Source organism: Triticum urartu, chromosome 6A, assembly GCF_056163025.1.
Source record: "Triticum urartu cultivar PI428250 chromosome 6A, HENAU_Tu73, whole genome shotgun sequence".
In the NCBI taxonomy this organism is placed as follows: Eukaryota; Viridiplantae; Streptophyta; class Magnoliopsida; order Poales; family Poaceae; genus Triticum; species Triticum urartu.
Genome location: NC_141878.1, coordinates 554,570,717 through 554,590,791, shown reverse-complemented (window position 1 = coordinate 554,590,791; position 20,075 = coordinate 554,570,717). Strand labels below are relative to the sequence as shown.

Here is a 20,075-nt window from a genome sequence, read left to right as displayed (position 1 = left end):
GTGACCCTTCCCTTTGCAATAAAAGCACTCCGTCTCAGGCTTGGGTCCATACTTTGACTTCTTCTTCCCAGCAGCTTGCTTGCCGGGCGTGGCAACTTCCTTGCCGTCCTTCTCAAAGTTCTTTTTACCCTTGCCCTTCTTGAACTTAGTGGTTTTATTGACCATCAACACTTGATGTTCCTTCTTGACTTCTACCTCTGCTGATTTCAGCATTGCAAATACTTCAGGAATGATCTTTTCCATCCCCTGCATATTGAAGTTCATCACAAAGCTCTTGTAGCTTGGTGGAAGCGACTGGAGGATTCTGTCAATGACCGCATCATCCGGGAGATTAACTCCCAGCTGAGTCAAGCGGTTATGTAACCCAGACATAGTGAGTATGTGCTCACTGACAGAACTATTTTCCTCCATCTTACAGCTGAAGAATTTGTCGGAGACTTCATATCTCTCGACCCGGGCATGAGCTTGGAAAACCATTTTCAGCTCTTCGAACATCTCATATGCTCCATGTCTCTCAAAACGCTTTTGGAGCCCCAGCTCTAGGCTGTAAAGCATGCCGCACTGAACGAGGGAGTAGTCATCGGCACGTGTCTGCCAAGCGTTCATAACGTCTTGGTTCTGTGGGACGGGTGGATCACCTAGCGGTGCTTGTAGGACAGAATCTTTCTTGGCAGCTATGAGGATGATCCTCAGGTTCCGGACCCAGTCCGTATAGTTGCTGCCATCGTCTTTCAGCTTGGTTTTCTCTAGGAACGCGTTGAAATTGAATACAACGTTGGCCATTTGATCTACAAGACATATTGTAAAGATTTTAGACTAAGTTCATGATAATTAAGTTCATCTAATCAAATTATTAATGAACTCCCACTTAGATAGACATCCCTCTTCCAGTCATCTAAGTATAACATGATCCGAGTTGGCTAGGCCGTGTCCGATCATCACGTGACACGGACTAGTCAACGTCGGCGAACATCTTCATGTTGATCGTATCTTCTATACGACTCATGCTCGACCTTTCGGTCTTCTGTGTTCCGAGGCCATGTCTATGCACATGCTAGGCTCGTCAAGTCAACCTAAGTGTATTGCGTGTGTAAATCTGTCTTACACCCGTTGTATGTGAACGTAAGGATCTATCACACCCGATCATCACGTGGTGCTTCGAAATGACGAACTGTAGCAACGGTGCACAGTTAGGGGGAACACTTTCTTGAAATTATTATGAGGGATCATCTTATTTACTACCGTCGTTCTAAGCAAACAAGATGCAAAACATGATAAACATCACATGCAATCAAATAATAATAGTGACATGATATGGCCAATATCACATAGCTCCTTTGATCTCCATCTTGGGGCTCCATGATCATCCTGTCACCGTCATACTCATCGACATGTAAGTTGTGATTCCTATTACAATAGCATGAACATCTCATACATCACATATAGATCATTCATCATTCATCACAACTTTGGCCATATCACATCACATAGCATACCCTGCAAAAACAAGTTAGACGTTCTCTAATTGTTGTTTGCATGTTTTACGTGGCTGCTATGGGTTTCTAGCAAGAACGTTTCTTACCTACGCAAAGACCACAACGTGATATGCCAATTGCTATTTACCCTTCATAAGGACCCTTTTCATCGAATCCGATCCGACTAAAGTAGGAGAGACAGACACCCGCTAGCCACCTTATGCAACTAGTGCATGTCAGTCGGTGGAACCTGTCTCACGTAAGAGTACGTGTAAGGTCGGTCCGGGCCGCTTCATCCCACGATGCCGCCGAATCAAGATAAGACTAGTAACGGCAAGCATATTGAACAAAATCAACGCCCACAACTACTTTGTGTTCTACTCGTGCAAGAGAACTACGCATAGACCTAGCTCATGATGCCACTGTTGGGGAACGTTGCAGAAAACAAAAATTTTCCTACGGTTTCACCAAGATCCATCTAGGAGTTCATCTAGCAACGAGTGATTAGATGCATCTACGTACCTTGTAGATCACGAGCGGAAGCGTTCAAAGAACGGGGATGATGTAGTCGAACACGACGTGATTCAAATCACCGATGATCTTAGCACCGAACGGACGGTGCCTCCGCGTTCAACACACGTACAGAACGGATGACGTCTCCTCCTTTCTTGATCCAGCAAGGGGGGAAGAGAGGTTGATGAAGATCCAGCAACACGACGGCGTGGTGGTGGATGCAGGGCGTCACAGTAGCAGGGCTTCGCCTATACTGCGAGAGAGAGACGTAACGGGGAGAGAGGAAGCACCAAAGGCTGAGGTATGAAATCCCTCCTCTCCTCAACTATATATAGGAGGACCAAGGGGGGTGGTGCGCAGCCTAGGAGATCCAATCTCCTAGGTGCGGCGGCCAGGGGAGGGTTTCCCTCCCCCCCAAGGCACCTCGGGGTGCCTTCCACCACTTGGACTCCTCCGTGGTGGAAACCCTAGGCGCATGGGCCTAGTAGGGCTGGTGCCCTTGGCCCATATAGGCCAAGGCGCACCCCCTACAGCCCATGTGGCCCCCCGGGACAGGTGGCCCCACCCGGTGGGCCCCCGGGACCCCTCCGGTGGTCCCGGTACAATACCGATAACCCCGAAACTTGTCCCGATGGCTGAAACAGCACTTACTATATATAATTCTTTACCTCCGGACCATTCCGGAACTCCTCGTGATGTCCGGGATCTCATCCGGGACTCCGAACAACATTCGGGTTACTGCATATACATATCTTCACAACCCTAGCGTCACCGAACCTTAAGTGTGTAGACCCTACGGGTTCGGGAGACAAGCAGACATGACCGAGACGACTCTCCGGTCAATAACCAACAGCGGGATCTGGATACCCATGATGGCTCCCACATGCTCCACGATGATCTCATCGGATGAACCACGATGTCGAGGATTAATCAACCCCGTATACAATTCCCTTTGTCAATCGGTATGTTACTTGCCCGAGACTCGATCGTCGGTATCCCAATACCTTGTTCAATCTCGTTACCGGCAAGTCACTTTACTCGTACCGTAACACATGATCCCGTGATCAACCACTTGGTCACCTTGAGCTCATAATGATGATGCATTACCGAGTGGGCCCAGTGATACCTCTCCGTTATATGGAGTGACAAATCCCAGTCTCGATCCGTGTCAACCCAACAGACACTTTCGGAGATACCTGTAATGCACCTTTATAGTCACCCAGTTACGTTGTGACGTTTGATACACCCAAAGCACTCCTACGGTATCCGGGAGTTACACGATCTCATGGTCAAAGGAAAAGATACTTGACATTGGAAAAGCTCTAGCAAACGAACTACACGATCTTTGTGCTATGCTTAGGATTGGGTCTTGTCCATCACATCATTCTCCTAATGATGTGATCCCGTTATCAATGACATCCAATGTCCATAGCCAGGAAATCATGACTATCTGTTGATCAACGAGCTAGTCAACTAGAGGCTTACTAGGGACATATTATGGTCTATGTATTCACACGTGTATTATGATTTCCGGATAATACAGTTATAGCATGAATAAAGACAATTATCATGAACAAAGAAATATAATAATAATGCTTTTATTATTGCCTCTAGGGCATATTTCCAACAACTAAAACACTTCAAATGCTAGGTCATCATTTCTGATTGTTCCGCCATTAAGGTAGATGCTCCATTGTACTCCATAGTTCAAACTTGGTACCATCTTGAATGTCATCATTTCTCGCTATACCACCAATAAGCTAGATGCTGAAAAAAGGAATACAACGGGTCTGCTTCGTCTAGGGTTTGGGCGATGGGCGCTCCTCCGCCGCCGCTGCCTAAACTATCCGACGGGAGCGAATCGGATCGCCGGGAGGAGTCCTCTCGGGTCACGAATCCGGTGTACACGGGGTCTATGAGTCTAAGCCGCCCCCTACAGGAGTCAGAACACGCCACGGTTGAGAGGCGCACGAGTAGGACCGGGGCTACAAAAACCCTAGACCCCGATCGCCGTCTCTCACACAACCCAGGGAAGATTGCAAAACCTCCCGATCACAACACGAGTTAGCACCGCCGCAAGCAGGAGATGTCTCAGATCAATCCTAAGGTGAGGGGTGGGGTGATCATGGCGGATCCGGTGAGGATCTTGCCCACCCGAAGCCCTTCGGTGGTGGAGCGATCGTGACGTCTAGACAAGCAGTCTCGCACGTGGATCTGGAGGGGGCAGGCAGGAGAACAACAATTGGGATGGGCCAACAGAGGACGGAGTTACGCCGGAGGGGGCGGAAGATCAGATTGCAGGTGAGGTGGACATGGACGACGTTGCTTTCGTTGCGGTTGACCTGGATGATGATGACGAGGATGTAGAGGAGGAAGATGTTGCTAGATGGAGGCTGATGGCTCTATATAGATCGCAGCGACGACCAAGTACAAAGACTCTGTCTGATCACTTTGAAAAAATCTGGCAACTGCGCACAGGGGTCGAGTTCAAGCCGATCAAGAACAACTACTACATTGTCTCCTTGTTCTCGGAGGGGGACTTTAGGTTCATGGTGAGGGGGGCATGGATCTATGATGGAGATGCCTTGCTAGTTACCCCGTTCAATGGTGATGAGCAGCCCTCTGAGACTACGCTTGAGGCTGTACCGCTCTGGGTTCGAGTATTTGATGTGCCTTGGAAGAAACAGACTAGGATTTATGGAGAAGCTCTAGGAGGAACCCTGGGAGAGGTTTTGGAGGTGGATGTTCCTCAGGTAGGCCATGGTACACGCGAATTCCTTCGAGTGAGGGTGAAGCTACCCTATAACAGGAGACTGCGGAAGGAGGTGATGCTGGAGTATAATGCAAAGGGCACCACAAAATGACTGAAATTTAAGCTAAAGTACGAGAGGGTGTCGCACTTTTGTTTCCATTGTGGTTTCGTGGGACATGACAAGAAAGCTTGTGAGAAGAAGAGGATTGGGTTACCCACCAAGGCTTATGATTCTACGTTGAGGTGCTCCCCGTTCAAAAAGTTTGACCATCGGGCCGTCTTTACGCCATCGCCAGGACAGCCAAGAGCGAGACGGAGCAAGGATTTCTCTTTGGAAAGTGTGACGTCTGCTACGCGTACACCGACACAGGAGAATGCAAGTGAAGGAGACCTGGGGACACATGAAATACCAACTAGGGTTGATTCCCGAGACGGTTTTGAGGAGAATGAAGTGAAGGCGCCGCAGGAGGAGGATGACCAGCTGGCCAATCATGTTGAGAAGCTGCGCCTAAGGCTGGCTACGGAGCGACAGGAGTGCAGCAAGGTACAACGTATGAAGCAACAGTTTGAGGCACAAGAGCAAGAGGTGGGGAAGGGGCCAATGAAGCCACGGAAGAAGAAGATCACATCACAGCCTAAAAAAGTGGCTGCAATAAAGAAGGGCGGGGCGCTGGTGATCTGTGACAAACCCAGGGTGGACGACATGATTCCAGGGATGTGGGGGTTGGACTCACTCCAAGTTTCCTTTGGCAATGCAGTGGACTCAATGTACTATAATGATTCCATCTTGGGGAAGCGACATATCTCGGGGGGCCTCCCAGTTGATCTTATTGCGATGGAGGGCAAGGGGGTTGTGCCCTACGAGGAGGGGACAGAAGGTGGCAAGTAAAATAAAGGAAAGAAGGAACGATGCGACACAGAGGATGACACGAGCATCGCGGGTGTGGAAGGAACTATGGAGGCAACTAGCCATGGGGCCGCTAGTAAACTGACGGGGCCAAGTGTGGTGCCCCGTCAGGAACAATGAATTGCCTAGTGTGGAACTGTCGAGGGGCGGGGAACCCTCGCACAGTTCGTGACTTACAGGCTCTATGTAGAGCCAATTCACCGAGGATGGTGTTTCTGTTTGAGACTAGGCAACAATTGAATAAGATGAAGAGGATGCGTAATCGGTTAGGGCTCTGTGGTTTTGATGGCATAAGTAGTCAAGGGAAGAGTGGTGGCCTTGCGTTATTTTGGGATGATTCTATGTATGCCAGTGTTCAAGATATTAACGAGAGGTGGATCGATGTGTTTGTTAGGGTTGCTCCATCCGAACCACTTTGGCGAGTTACTTTTGTGTATGGTGAACCGAGGGTGGAAAACAGACACCTCATGTGGGATAGCTTGTGTAGATTAAGGAATAGGTCCGAGCTGCCATGGTTAGTTGCGGGCGACTTCAATGAGGTGTTGTGGGATTGTGAGCATATGTCCATGACGGCGAGGCCGCAACCCCAGATGCTGGCTTTTCGCGACTGTTTTGAAATGTGCCAGTTGGTGGATTTGGGTTTCTCGGGATATCCATTCACATATGATAATAAACGGAGCGGCCAGACTAATGTGCAGGTGCGGCTGGATAGGGCGGTTGCGGACAATGCGTGGAGGGATATCTTCCCGGAGGCGGCGGTGATCCACCTTACGTCGCCACGGTCGGATCATCGACCACTACTTCTGCGGTGTGTATAGGATACAAGAGCGAGGACGGCAAAGGCGAGGCTCTATGAGGTGATGTGGGAAAGGGAGGCTTCCCTGGCTGAGGTGGTCAAGGCAGCCTGGGCTGCTTCGGGCGCGGAGGGCGATCTAGGAGGAGTCAGCAAGGCTCTGAAAGCAACCATGGCGAAGCTGCATGAATGGAGCAATAAGAAAATTGGCAATGTTACGAGGGAGATTGAGAAGTCGAGAACAAGGCTGGAAGAACTGTACAACATGAATGCCGACCGAAGTGAATTACGCAAAGAGTCAGACCACATGGATGAACTTCTGTACAAGGAGGAGATGATGTGGCTGCAATGCTCTAGATTGGAGTGGCTAAAACACGGCGACCGGAACACTAAGTTTTTTCATAGGAAAGCAAGATGGAGGGCCCGGAAAAACAATATTAAAGGACTACGGGATGATCAGGGGGTCCTTCACTCGGAGCAGGCTGTCATGTCAGGTATGGCGATGAGCTACTTTCAGAATTTGTTTGAAGCTGACCCTGGTTTAGTTCCTCATACAGTGGTCAATCTCTTTGAGCCTGTCATCACGGAGGAGATGAATGCCAAATTATGTGAAGCGTTCTCGGACAAGGAGATTAGTGACGCTCTCTTCCAGATTGGTCCTCTAAAGGCCCCAGGCCCGGACGGGTTTCCGGCGAGGTTTTTTCAACGACATTGGGGCACGGTGAAGGATGACATTATTGGGGCAGTTCGACAGTTTTTCACCTCGGGGGTGATGCCGGAGGGCGTCAACAGCACCACCATTGTGCTCATTCCAAAGGTAGATAATTCTCAATGCTTATCAAGGTTCCGGCCCATCAGCCCGTGTAATGTGATATGCAAGATCATATCCAAGTGCTTGGTGAATCGGTTGCGACCAATACTTGGGGACATCATCTCTGAGGTGCAGAGTGCTTTTGTTCCTGGTAGGTTCATAACGAATAATGCCTTTATTGCCTTCGAGTGCACTCACTATATTAAACAGGAGAAGGACCCTGATAAAGCCTTTTGTGCTTATAAGTTGGATCTATCCAAGGCGTACAATCAGGTAGACTGGACCTTCCCGGAGCAAATGATGAGGAGATTGGGCTTTTGCGGATCGGTGGGTGAGATGGATAATGACATGTGTCACCTCGGTTCGTTACTATTGCAACGTTAATGGAGCTCTTTAGATTCATTTGCACCGTCGCGTGGGCTTCGGCAAGGAGATCCTCTCTCACCGTTCTCCTTTTTGTGGCTGATGGACTAGCGGCGCTTCTGAAGTAGGGTGTTAACTATCGGCGAATTACTCCTTTACGGGTCTGCCCACGAGCTCCTGGTATTTCACACCTCATGTTTGCAGACGACACACTGTTATTTTTTCGAGCAAGTGAACAGGAAGCTCAACATGTCAAGGACGCCCTGGCCACCTTTGCACAGGCTACGGGTCAGCTTATCAACCCACAGAAGCGCTCCATCCTCTTCGGGGAGCACTGCTGGAGGGCTGACTATGACGCAGTGGTACGTACGTTGGAGGTGCAGCAACAAAGTTTTGAGGAATGCTACCTGGGCCTGCCCACGCCAAACGGCCGCATGTCCAAAGGCAGGTTCCAGAACCTCCAACAGAAATATATGAAGCGAATGGTGGAATAGGATGGTTCTCAACTCGCGCAAAGCGGAAGAGAGGTTCTTATCAAGTCCATTGCTCAGGCTATCCCGACATACATCATGAGTGTTTTTAAGTTGCCGGCGGCCACATGTGAAGATCTTATGCGGATGATCCGCAATTTTTCCTGTGGAGTAGAGAAGGGGAAGAGGAAGATGCATTGGCGGGCATGGATCCATCTCATTAAACCTAAGGCGCAAGGTGGGCTGGGCTTCCGAGACCTTCGGCTCTTCAACCAGGCGCTTCTGGCGCGCCAAGCCTGGCGGCTCCTTACGAACCCTGACAGCTTGTGTGCCCGCTTGCTAAAAGCGCGCTACTACCCGCACGACAATCTTGAGGACACCGTATTCTCGAGTGCTGCCTCGATTACTTGGCAAGCGATCCAGCATGGACTTGAGCTGTTGAAGAAGGGCATGATTTGGCGGGTAGGCAATGGGAGTGCAATCAGGATCTGGCGTGACAGTTGGATACCCAGGAATGGAAGCGGAAAGCATGTTACTCCTCAAGGAAGATGTCGGATGCGTCGTGTTAGCGACTTGCTGGACAACCATGGAGTTTCACAGTAAGGAGTGCTTATCGACTTGCACTTGAGGATCTTCTTCGATTCTCTTCAGTCGCGGCGAGCAGGGCACCGGACTGGTGACGAGCCGTCTGGGCTTTTATTTGGAGGTGCCCTCCTCCTCCTAAGGTTCGAATCTTTACTTGGAGGCTGCTCACGGATTGTCTACCCACTTGGGTGAATAAACGTCGCCGAGGTCTGGAAGTTATTGACCAATGCCCTCTCCGTGCCTTGGAGCCGGAGGACACGTTCCATGCTTTTTGCAGGTGCCCGATGGCGGTTGCACTCTGGCAATCCATGATGGACCAATGGAGGATACCCGACGTCGCCTCCTTTCGCCGGACGGGAACGGAGTGGCTAGCCCAAGCCCTCTGCGATCTGCGGGACACGGAGAGGATGGAGCTCATGATGACCTTGTGGCAATGCTGGCACATCCGCAACGAGCTGGTGCACCACAAGAAACCGCCGCCGGTCGAAGTGTCCAAACGCTTCCTCATCAGCTACGTCGATCCATTGGTGGGTCTTCAGAATACTCCGGATGCGGACCTCAACAAGGGGAAGCATGTGGTGGATGCCGTTGTCCACAAACGGCCCATGCAGCAGGAAGCGCGAGCACCGACCGCGGTGCTGCGCTGGTCCAGGCCGGCCACGAGGTGGGCGAAGCTCAACGTCGACGGTTCCTTCAATGCCACGAGTGGAGAGGCCGGAACGGGCATGATCCTCCGTAGCGACTCCGGCGATATCATCTTCTCATCTTGCAGGAACTTCGGACGTGTTCGGAACCTTTGGAGGCCGAGCTACATGCATGCATGGAGGGGCTCAACCTGGCACTACAATGGACTCCTTTGCCTATTGAGATGGAAACAGATTGTTCGGTGGCGTCACATGCGATATTAGCGTCGTCGAAGGACAGATCCCGTTTTGCCATGCTCATTGACCAGATTAGGCATTTGATGCTAGGAGGAAGGGAAGTTAAGCTAGTCCATGTTCGTCGAGAGCATAACGGTGCGAGCCACTATCTTGCTAACTATGGTAGGGTTCATAAACGTATGGTTATATGGTTGGGATCGGGACCGGAGGAGGTTCCAGACTTATGTAAGGTTGAGGCACTTTATGTGTGACAAATGAAATTTCTGTCACGCGCAAAAAAAACACTTCAAATGCTATTCGCCAAAAAAAAAGCTTCAGATGCCATCTTCCTATCAGACCCCCATGTTGGCGTGCCGCCGATGCCGGTAAGGCGAACCTAACCTAACTGAACCAGAATAAACCTAAATAGAGAAAAATGAGAGTATGCTCCCATGCTGACAGTACTACTACGCTTCATATTGCAATCGACACTAAGAAAATGATGAGACAGATGAGGAGAGGAGAGGAGAAGAGAAAGTGCCGCATCCGCCGGCTTTAGCTTATTCCATGGAGCTCCATATCCGTTGCCGCTCGGATGGTTGTTGGGAGGCGGCGGCACGACCCTGCTAGCTGCTAGAGAGGGACGAGGCGAGGCTGAGCGGGATGAGGTCGGGAAGAGCTCGGGCGCGCCGGCTAGGAAGCCGAGCTGGTCCGTCTCGGTATGGAGGGCGAGCTCATAGTTGGAGAACTGGTGTGGGTCGTCCGGGTGCTTCATCCACGCGTCGAGGTTGTCCCGGAGGCGGCGCTCGAACCCCAACAACAGACGCTTGGCCGGTCGGCCGGTCGGGGGTCCAGCACGCTGAGGCCGTCGGTCGCCACATGCTCCTCCTGCTCTGCCCGCTTCCACTTCTGCGAGGGTGAGGCGGCCTCGCCGGTCAGCGGCGGGCGACCGGCAGGTGCGCGCCAGCAAGCAAGACGGCCTCGGCGATGCGCCCGAGCGTGCGTTTCCTTGTTGTGTGTGTGTTTTGTTTGTGTGGCGACGGGGATGGGAGACGAATGAGGCGTGAGGGAGAGAGCTATACAAACTGCAGTCCGACCTGTCCCTGTCCCAGTGGAACGGTTCGTCAATTCCCGTCATGCAACGCCCTGCACCGTTACCCCGCTATACCGGCCAAGGCCCGTATATCAACTATCTACATTTTTAAACCCACCCCGTATTTCCATGATCAATTAATATCACCTGCATGTGGGCGTTGTACTACCGGTCCACATACCAGGAGCAAGCAAGCTCGTGTGTACTATCGCCACTCTCTTCGGAATAACCTCTCTTTAAATACACACAACCACCATATATATGTAAATGACAAAACACACAATCACCATATACATATGTGTGTGTGTGTGTGTGTGTGTGTGTGTGTGTGTGCACGCTGCACACAATCAAAGACATTATAAGAGACACCGTGTCTCACTAGATGTAGAGGCACACCATATACAACCTAACATATACTTGTGTCAATCTTGGAACTGGAACCTGGTGAGAGAAGCGGAACAACCAAGTTCCCAACGCTAGGCAACATACTCATATTTATTCGTTTGAAAATTATAGTTGATGCATTATTCAAGTGTCCAGTTAGTAATATGCTACTAACCAAGCTCTTTTGGTTTCATGTCTTTTGTGAAATTTAGAAAGTCTCGAAGCGAATCCAAACTACCCAGAGAGAAAATTATGTCTTTATTGTGCTATCAACCATACTATATTTTAATTAAAGTAAAATGTAAATAAATATGGGGAGTATTGTTTTTTACTTGGGAGTCGGTAGATAACTTTCATCGATGTGATTTTTTAACATGAAGAGTCCTTAGATAAGGGAGGGTAGTACCCATTCATAGTGGTTGAGAGGGTTCCAATCATGGCCTTGATGAGAGAAAAATGAGGTAGGAAATTGGCAGACTTTGGATAATGTGATGAGGCAGGAGGTTGTGATCACTTCAGTGTTTGAATGAGTATGAGTGGCTAGCTCAACACTTGTATTTGTAGTTTGGTCTTCTTCTTGTTGTTGTTGCTGCTGTACATCTGCTCAAGTGCTAACGATATGTTGTCGAGTCCCATTTCTTCTCCTTTGAGGTGATCCGTGCAAGTGTTACATTTGAGTAATTGTTCTTCTTTTAGTACTCCATCCAAAAATGCTATGCTATTATAAATGCTCTAAAAGACTGAGCAATATTTACCGAACGAGTTCATCTCAGCTCATAGGTACTAGTACGTGGCTGTTGTGCACATGCAGAAGAATTCACCGATCACTCACTATCGGCCTCCACCACCAGCCATGGCGCTCAGTCTTTGCACTGCCTCCTTGTCGGTCCGCACCACGGCGCTGCAGGTAACATTCTTGACCATTGTGTAAATAATGGAAGGCCTCTTTCAATCGCTAACAGGATGGCATTCACATAATGAATATTTTGAGTAGCCAGCTTTAATTTCTGATCATTGTCGCCTCCATCCACCAACCAAACTTTCTTCCCTTCATGTATTTGTAAGTCCTCAAACATGCAAAGCTACAAAAGAAATCTTGTTCAGGTAAAATTTCCATGCATACGTATTCACTGAAAAGAATGTTCAGACAGAGAAACTCGGGCTGGGGTTTACATTGGTATTTAGGTTTTTTCAGACAAACATTGTTTTTTTTTTGCATGCAGGATAAATGATGTGTAGGCCCACTGCCAAAATGGACGGGCCCCTATTAAATTTACACGTAAACGACGTCTTCGCTAACGGGCCGGCCCAGCACGCAGAGGTGGAACGCGGCTTATCAGTCCCGTGCTGAAAAAAAAAACTCACGCGCACACACACACCGGGGAATCGAAACCCTCGTCTCTCCTCTCGCCCAACCAAGGGGCGACGCCGCCTCCGCCGTCCCGGCCCGACCTCCTCCCCGTCGCCACGCCCCCGCCAAGTTCAACCGTCGGCGACGGAGACGGCGAGGCCGCCGTGAACCGAGTGACGTCTTCCTCGCCCTGCTCGTCAACCCTGCGGCGCACCCCGCCGCCGCCCTCCCCGTCGCCGTCTCCAGATCCAAGAAGGTGAGCTCCTCTTCCTACCACTACTCCCACTGCGCTTGTTAGCGATATCTTCTGGGAGATATATGGCCGGTTGCTGATGGAGTTCTGGGTGATTAATTGACTCCGATAAATTCCAGATCTTTGGAAGGGAACCCTTTAGTACTGCGTGCTGGCTTGCGGTTTATGCGTTGATTTGGTTTTGGTGCCGTGTTAATTTGCCGGCAGAACATGCGTAATCCTGGCTGCGAGTTTGTCCGCTATCTGTCCTGGGGTTTAGGTTTAGTGAGCAAGGAGGTGTGGATTTTTTTGCTCACCCCCTCAAAGTTGAGATCTTTAGATGTCGTGTTAATTTGCCGGTACCATACGCGTAGTCTCCGCTGCAAGTTTATCTTGTATCCATTCTGGGGTTTAGTGAGAGGGGCTTGTGTTTGTTGTTTGATGAACTCAAGTGCACCCTAAAGTGGACATCTTTACAGCTCAGTCTCGGCAACGCCATGGTTTCCGCCTTTCCGGGTTCACGTGAGATAGTTCTATGAGCTGCGGATGGTGGGCTAAGTATTTCCTTCTTTCTTTTTAGGTATTAATCACTTGTGAATAATATTGTTTATATATATTTGGATTAGGTGTTGTGTTGTGGTTGTGTGAATGAATGTATTGCTGAATTATTTAGTTTGGTGGTATGGATACCATATCGTGCATGTCTGTAATGGGTCTTTAGCCTTCAAATGCATGGGCGACCTAAAAGTTGTTTGGTTGCCTGTAATGCGTAGTTCTATATGTACAATGGTCCTATTGAGAGTGTTCTTTTACTGTTTACATAAATGTCTGAGGTATAAGTGCCTGGATTTTGCCCATGAACAGTTCTGTCTATATTCCGCTTGTTTAGGTTTTTAGTTTATCAGTTCCCCTTGGTGGCGTATGTTGGTCAGTTGGCAGTTTGTATATGTTATTTCCCTTAGTGTTGTTTAGACCCATCAAAGGAGCTGTTTTGTTTTTTAACAGTTTTTTTCTTCTCTTTTTCAGATGGGAAATAAGTTGAATATAGTTCAATGATTTCTGTTGGGACATCAGACGCTCTGGAGCCTTTCTGTCAACTCAGGACAACTTGGGGTACAGTTTCAGGTATGTACTTCAGTGTCACATCTCATTTTATCCTTTCTCTAGGAGTAAGTGTGATTCTTTTTTTCTATTGTTTGCACACCAGCATGATTCTGTGGGCCGCCATAATTAGTTTTGCTTGCCATCCTTCTAATAAATTATGGCTTTTCTGCATGATATATAAATGCCAAACAAATATAACTCAGCAGCATATTTTTTGTTGGTGTGGTTTTTCATTTGGACCTTTCCTCCCCCTTTATTTGTGATGCATGTGTTGTTAGCAGAACACAGCTACCACGTTTTAGTCATCTGTGATATGCAGAGACTGTTTTCTTAGAATCTGACTTAAATGTGCAGTTAAAGATGACCCAAACTATTGATAAAGTTGAGATAATGCTTAATCTTCAACCAAAGGTTTCTTTGTACCTATAGACTACAAGAAAACGTAATTTACTTGGTTGACTTTTAGAAGAACCAGCAACTGTGGTCGTTTGGTACTTGGGTACTTTAAACAATGTAGGCTTAGGGTTCCACGTACCTAGAAATCACTGGAAGACAATTGCAGTAGGGAGAAAACAATAAAGGAATTCATGGGAGCTGATAGTTATCTTTCTCCTATGCAGGATTATGTAAATGCCAACTTTTGGAGTTTGTGCCCTTTTGGTTTAGTCATCAAGACACTAGCTAGCGATTATGTAAAGAGACAAATGAACTGTTAATTGCCACCAAGTTGGCGAAATCAATGGAACACAGCAATTGAGGGGAGACTAATGTCAGTGCCCAAGGTCTCTGCAGTCGGAGACAGTAAAAATTAAACTTTAGTATTCATCAAGTTTGGCAAAACCGCTGGACCAGAGTAATCGAAGGAGAAACTTCGACTCAAGTTGTTGATGCCGAAGATTTTTGTTATTGCTGCTTCATACATCCGCTTGATAGGAAGCCCTAGATTTTTAGATTTAGCATTCTTGCAAGTGTAGAAAGAAAGCAGTGTTGTCCCTTGTTTGCCTGTAAAGTGTTGTTGTAATGAGATAATTTTACATCAGAGTGTTATTTGTCTATGGATCTTGATTGTGACTTGTTCTGAACGAGTAAACAAGTAAAGATAATAATAAAGCATGATTGTGACTTGTTTGGCTTTGTGTGGATACCTATCATTTCCTGTCTGGCTGTTTAGTCCCAGGCTCAGCAGTAAAATAAATCATGGATATTTACCATGCTTATATGTTTTTTGGGGGCAAATAAAAACTACTCCCTCCGTCCCATAATGTAGTGTCAAAAAATGTCTTACATTATGGGACGGAGGGAGTAAATAGAAGCCAATTTTTTTATATATCTTCTCTTTCAGTGTGTCTGTAAAGAACCCCTGTATCAAGCGTGGAATTTGAAATTTCTCAAAAAAAAGTGTGAAATTTGGAATGTACATGTGACATGACATGTCCCACATGGGATAGTTTTGAAACACTTTCAGAACAAATCCCCTACGAGTGAAAATCAATGCCCCTCTAGAATATGATTTTTTCTGTCGCTTGTTCTTTGATCGTACTTTGTTATACAACCGTCTGTCATTTAAGTGCCTTGGCTTGTCATTGTTTCTTTTGAGCTCATTCTGATCAAAATCTTTTGCACATAGTATGCATTTATGCTTTATCTGCATAATGTTGAAGTAATGTTTTTTTGGTTGACTGTATACATATTTTTTGACTTTTTCAGAGAGCATCAGAATATTGTTGGATAAGCTGGAAGGGAGATCCTTATCAGGGACTATTTAACATCCGCAATTTCATCAGACTAATAGGGTTAAAATGGCTGGTGTTGCTAGGAAAGGGAGGTCCAAGTGGGACACACAGGAAATTTCTCCTGATATTGTTGAGATCAGTGAAGATGACTCTCCTCCTAAGAATACAGATGATCGCCGCAAAGATGTGATCCCTACTCAGGATCTCACTAATGATAATGGAAAGCGACTTGGTGAATCTTCTAACCTAAAACCTGATGCCTTCATGCACCAAGGCAGTACTGAATACGAGCAGGAACGCACTGATGGGTTAAATAAAGATGTCAAGGAAAGGCAATCTAAAGCGTCATCTGAAAGGTCGCATGCTCCTAGAATGGCTGAAGAGGGGCATAATAATGATGACTGGGGTAAGTTAGCTTCTTTGGAAAAGGCAACTGGTAACCAAGCTATGAGCAGAAATGCTGATGACAGAAGACGTGGAGATGGATGGGGCACAGCTGCTAGCCGTGGTTATTCTTCTAGGGTGTCGTCTGGTCCAGATGCATGGAAGCAGCGCACTCGCAGTCCATCTCCAAGAGGTGCTTGGAACAGGTCACGCAGGTACGGTTGAACAAGCAGTTACTTCCCTTCTTAGTGACCTTTTGAGCAATTAATACCCTTTTTTGTGAGAAAAGTAACCAGCTTTTTTTACTGTGCATGTATTGATACTTTGGTTAAGTGTTCCATGTATATCGTTTTGAAAAGCAACTTTTTGAGCTAATTTGGAGTTGAAGCTTTGCTATTGCTGGAAGTATCCAAGATAGAATTTATGGGTATGCTGCAAAAGTAAATCAGGCTAGGGCCTACAGGTCTTCATTAGGTTTACTTGTTGATCATCTCTACTTGTGCACAAGCACCATACCATATCATCTTCTTTGCAGTACAAATTAGAAGAAAGAACTACATAAGTTGGTTTTTATTATTTGTATTATACTGGCGGTCAACATCTATTATTCATTTTGATTTGCCAGATGATTAGTTGATTTAAGAAATCTTCCGAATTTCTACTAGAAGATGATTGTTTGAAATATTGTTGTAAGATTCAGTTCTATAGATTTACCTTTTCTCTGCTACATTTTTCTAACAGGAACAGAAGTGCCTCCAGAAGCAGGAGTAGAGAGCGAGTTAGAGGGAGAAGCAGAAGTCGAAGTCGGAGTCCTTATTTTGACCGTGGATCTGATTGGAGGGCTGAGAGAGGCAGAATATCTGGAGGGCCTTCTTTGCTCTGCAGAGATTTTACAGCTGGTAGATGCAGAAGAGGCTTGCATTGCAGGTTTCCTCATGAAGATGGTGGGCGAAGGCAGTTCGACGAGCCTTATCCCGCAGACTCGAGGGAAAGGTATGGCCATCAGAACAAGGATTTCATGGATCCACGAGAACCAGATGACTATGTACGGAGCAGGCAACCTCGAGGTCATTTTGATGAAGGTACTTGGGAAAGATCTGAACCCCGAAGAGATTACAGGTCTTCTGATCAATGCCATGAGTTTGTCAAAGGAAGGTGCAGCAGAGGTGCAAGTTGCAGATATGTTCATGACGAGTCCGCTTCCCATGCTGGATGGAGAGATGATGCTAGGGAAACAGCTCATGTGAGAGGTGGTCCTGATTCATCCTTTGGGAATAGGACAGAGCACCGTAGAGAACAAAAAAGGCCCTGTAAATTTTTTGCTGAAGGTCGCTGCCGTCGTGGTGAAACTTGTCCATATCTCCATGAGGAAGCTCCCCAGAGTCAAATGGCCCCAGGTGCATCTGATGAGCCTCCAAAATACAGTGGTGGGCGCACACCAAGAGGAAATTATTCGAATTGGGGCGAAGAAACTAATGCCACACATGCAGGTTCTCATATTTTATCCAGAGATGACAGGGAAAACCCTGGTTCTCAGCATACTGCCAGAAGTGATACTGGATATGGGTACAAAAACCGGCAATTGGAAGATGCTGGAAGGGATCAGTACCAGATAATTCCTCAGGAGGATTTTTGTTCACAAGGGCGAAACAAACCTGAAATGTCTGCTTCAAAACAGCCACAGTTTTTAAGTCCTATCCAAACAAGTGCAGATAGCATGAACAATGACAAGGTATCTGACATGGATGGTCTGAGTGCATCTGCTACCACTGGCAATTTGAATATGCAAACTGGGATAAATGCTGCTAATCTTTTAGGTGGGCAGAGCTTGAGCCAAATAGCGCAGAGCCAAGATGCAGTTCCTCAAACTTCTACGGCACCAATTCATCCAGTCACAAGCCAGCAGCAGGATGGTACATCCATGTTCCCTTTTAATATCCAACAGCATGAAAGCAACTTTTCATTACATCCGAACAGGCAAGACCAGTTTAGCAACTTCTCATTACATCCAGACAGGCAAGATCAATTTGTAGCTTCTCAGGCAACTGCAAATAACTCAGCTCCTAGCATGCAGAATCAGCCAGTAGCCGCTCCTTATATGGGACACAGCCAACACAGCTACACTCTAGGTTCACAGGCATTGCCTGCATTTAATGGACATAATTTCAGTGGCGCTGGTCAAGTTCCGCAAGATCGCCCAACGCCTTTCTATGCTGGGCAGAGTCAGGCAACCGTTGACATGTCCAATCCTAACCAAGAGAGTGGTACTCACAGCATGCAAAACACACATAGTTTCCAGCCCGTTGCTCCAAATATGCAAGCTCACAGTCAAGCCTTGCAGGGGCTATCTGGAGTGCCTAGCCAAGATACCGGTACCCAAAGCATACAGAACGCACACAATTTCCAGCCTGTTGCTCCTCCATATATGCAAAGCCGGGGTCAAACCTTGCAGGGTTTATCGATATTGCCAAGCTCCAGCTCAGCTGATATGCCTGGTGCTCCCCCTGTTCCTCCTAATGAGGAAGAAATCCGCCGTTCATTAACATCTCTGGCGGCAACCCTCATAATGCAGCCTGGTACAGTTGCTGGACTACAGTTGCCCCAGCCTATTCTGAATCCGAGCTTGATGGCCAGTTTGTCAGCTGTTGAACCCAGTCAGTGGCCTTGGGCACAGCAGCAACAGGCAGGAACGACCCAACTCGCGCGGTCTGAACAGCAAGCTCCCCAGCAGACATTGCCGGCACCATCTACGGCAGTTGGTAGTAGTAATGGCAACAACCCAGCGCCCCAGTCGGTCGGTCAGACCGCTGCGACATCAGTGGTTACCGCGCCACAGGCTGCAGAAAATAAGAAAGTAGAAGCCAAAGCCAAAGATAGCGATGGCGAACACGATGGCGACAAGAATAAAAAGGGCAACAAGGAGGAGTCCAAGGCGCTGAAGATGTTCAAACTCGCGCTCGCAGACTTTGTGAAGGACGCGCTCAAACCTACCTGGAAAGAGGGCCAGCTGACCAGGGAGGTTCACAAAACCATCGTGAAGAAGGTCGTCGACAAAGTCACGAGCACGGTCGAAAACACCCCTCCAACAAAAGAGAAGATCGATGTCTACATGTCCTACTCAAAGGAAAAACTTAGCAAACTTGTACAGGTATAGCCCCCTCACCCGCTATTACTCCTGTTGCAAACAACCTGGCACCTTGTTATGTTGACTAATCGGTTTGGTTTGTGTGGCAGGCATATGTCGGCAAGTATATCAAGGCGTAGTGCCACCCCGCCGGCCAAAATGGCGACATCGGGCGTCTGTCTGTTTTTGTGCCTTGTGTGACAGGAAGAATGGAAAGCAGGGTTTAGGTGGCAAGGGTTTCTTTTTGTTCTGTTTCAGGTGCCTTGTGCAAATGTTGCCTAGTGTTGTATCATCGTCTCCTCCTTTTGTACAACAACACCATTTGAAACATGAACCTCCTGTAGCGGTAGATAGATATAGGTTATGCAAAAGACGTGGGTCGGTCGTCGTCGTCTTCATGAACACCGCACCGGGCGTGTTCCGTGTTTGCATGCATGTAGAACTTGACTTAGCATGACTGCCAATTCAAACTCTGTCCTCTGTTTGTCTGGTTGGTTGTTTGTTTCTTTAGCTTTTTTCTCTGAACTTTCTGAAGTAATGCCTGGCGTGTTGAGGAGAAAGCAGCTATGAGCGGTAGCCACATACTGTCACTGAGAATGAGAGTCTCTTTGGTAAATGGAAGTTATCCAGATTCAGTGTAGCATACTGTCTGATATGATATATAGCAGTCTTCCGTACACATGCTGCAGTTCAGTACAGTGCAGGCTGTAGTATGTTGCTTGCACCAAAGTTAGGGTTAGTTGTCCGCGAGCAACTTTTGTCAGTTCCTATAAAGTTCTTCCTGTAAATTTTATTTTTCATTAAACAAAACTAGCTAAATGGACTAGGGCCCGCCAGCGAGTGACACGCGTGACAGCCATCGACGAGGGGCGGTGTGAGGTGGCGACGCGGGTGCGGGGTGTCCGCCGGTGAGGGGTGGCGCGGGTGGTGGCACGTCGGCGGGTGACGCGGGTGCGGGGTGTCCGCCGGCGAGGGGTGGCGCGGGTGGTGGCACGTCGGTGGGTAGCAGCCGCGCGATCCAACGCGTGCGGCGGTGGCGATCTGTCATGTGTGAGGGTTGTCACACGGTTACTAGCCCGCCAAAACTATACCATCTTCCTGTAAACAAGCAGAGAAGATTGAGGCCAATTACAAGATCCTT

General features: G+C 47.9%; 1 protein-coding gene across 3 annotated transcripts; it reads left to right on the top strand.

Moving 5' to 3' along the window:
• The first annotated feature begins 12,351 nt into the window (after window positions 1–12,351).
• Window positions 12,352–19,434, top strand: LOC125529227 (zinc finger CCCH domain-containing protein 55). 3 transcript variants are annotated; one of them, XM_087528782.1, is made up of 7 exons: window positions 12,352–12,613; window positions 13,616–13,714; window positions 14,314–14,475; window positions 15,401–16,003; window positions 16,552–17,053; window positions 17,089–18,958; window positions 19,045–19,434. In XM_087528782.1, the coding sequence occupies exons 4-7, from the start codon at window positions 15,493–15,495 to the stop codon at window positions 19,072–19,074; spliced, it is 2,913 nt and encodes a 970-aa protein (XP_087384908.1). In that variant the 5' UTR covers window positions 12,352–12,613; window positions 13,616–13,714; window positions 14,314–14,475; window positions 15,401–15,492; the 3' UTR covers window positions 19,075–19,434. The 3 variants fall into 3 exon arrangements, with proteins under 3 accessions (XP_087384908.1, XP_048549591.2, XP_048549590.2); XM_048693634.2 differs by having other exon boundaries at window positions 15,401–16,025; window positions 16,552–18,958; XM_048693633.2 differs by lacking the exon at window positions 14,314–14,475 and having other exon boundaries at window positions 12,353–12,613; window positions 15,401–16,025; window positions 16,552–18,958.
• The last annotated feature ends 641 nt before the right edge of the window (window positions 19,435–20,075 follow it).

Excerpts from the sequence above, each read along its gene's own strand:
- LOC125529227 (XM_048693634.2), top strand. The coding sequence starts at position 15,493 with ATGGCTGGTGTTGCTAGGAAAGGGAGGTCCAAGTGGGACACACAGGAA. Across the intron at positions 16,026-16,551 it reads GCTTGGAACAGGTCACGCAG|GAACAGAAGTGCCTCCAGAA; the intron begins GTACGGTTGAAC and ends TTTTTCTAACAG. Across the intron at positions 18,959-19,044 it reads AACTTAGCAAACTTGTACAG|GCATATGTCGGCAAGTATAT; the intron begins GTATAGCCCCCT and ends TTTGTGTGGCAG.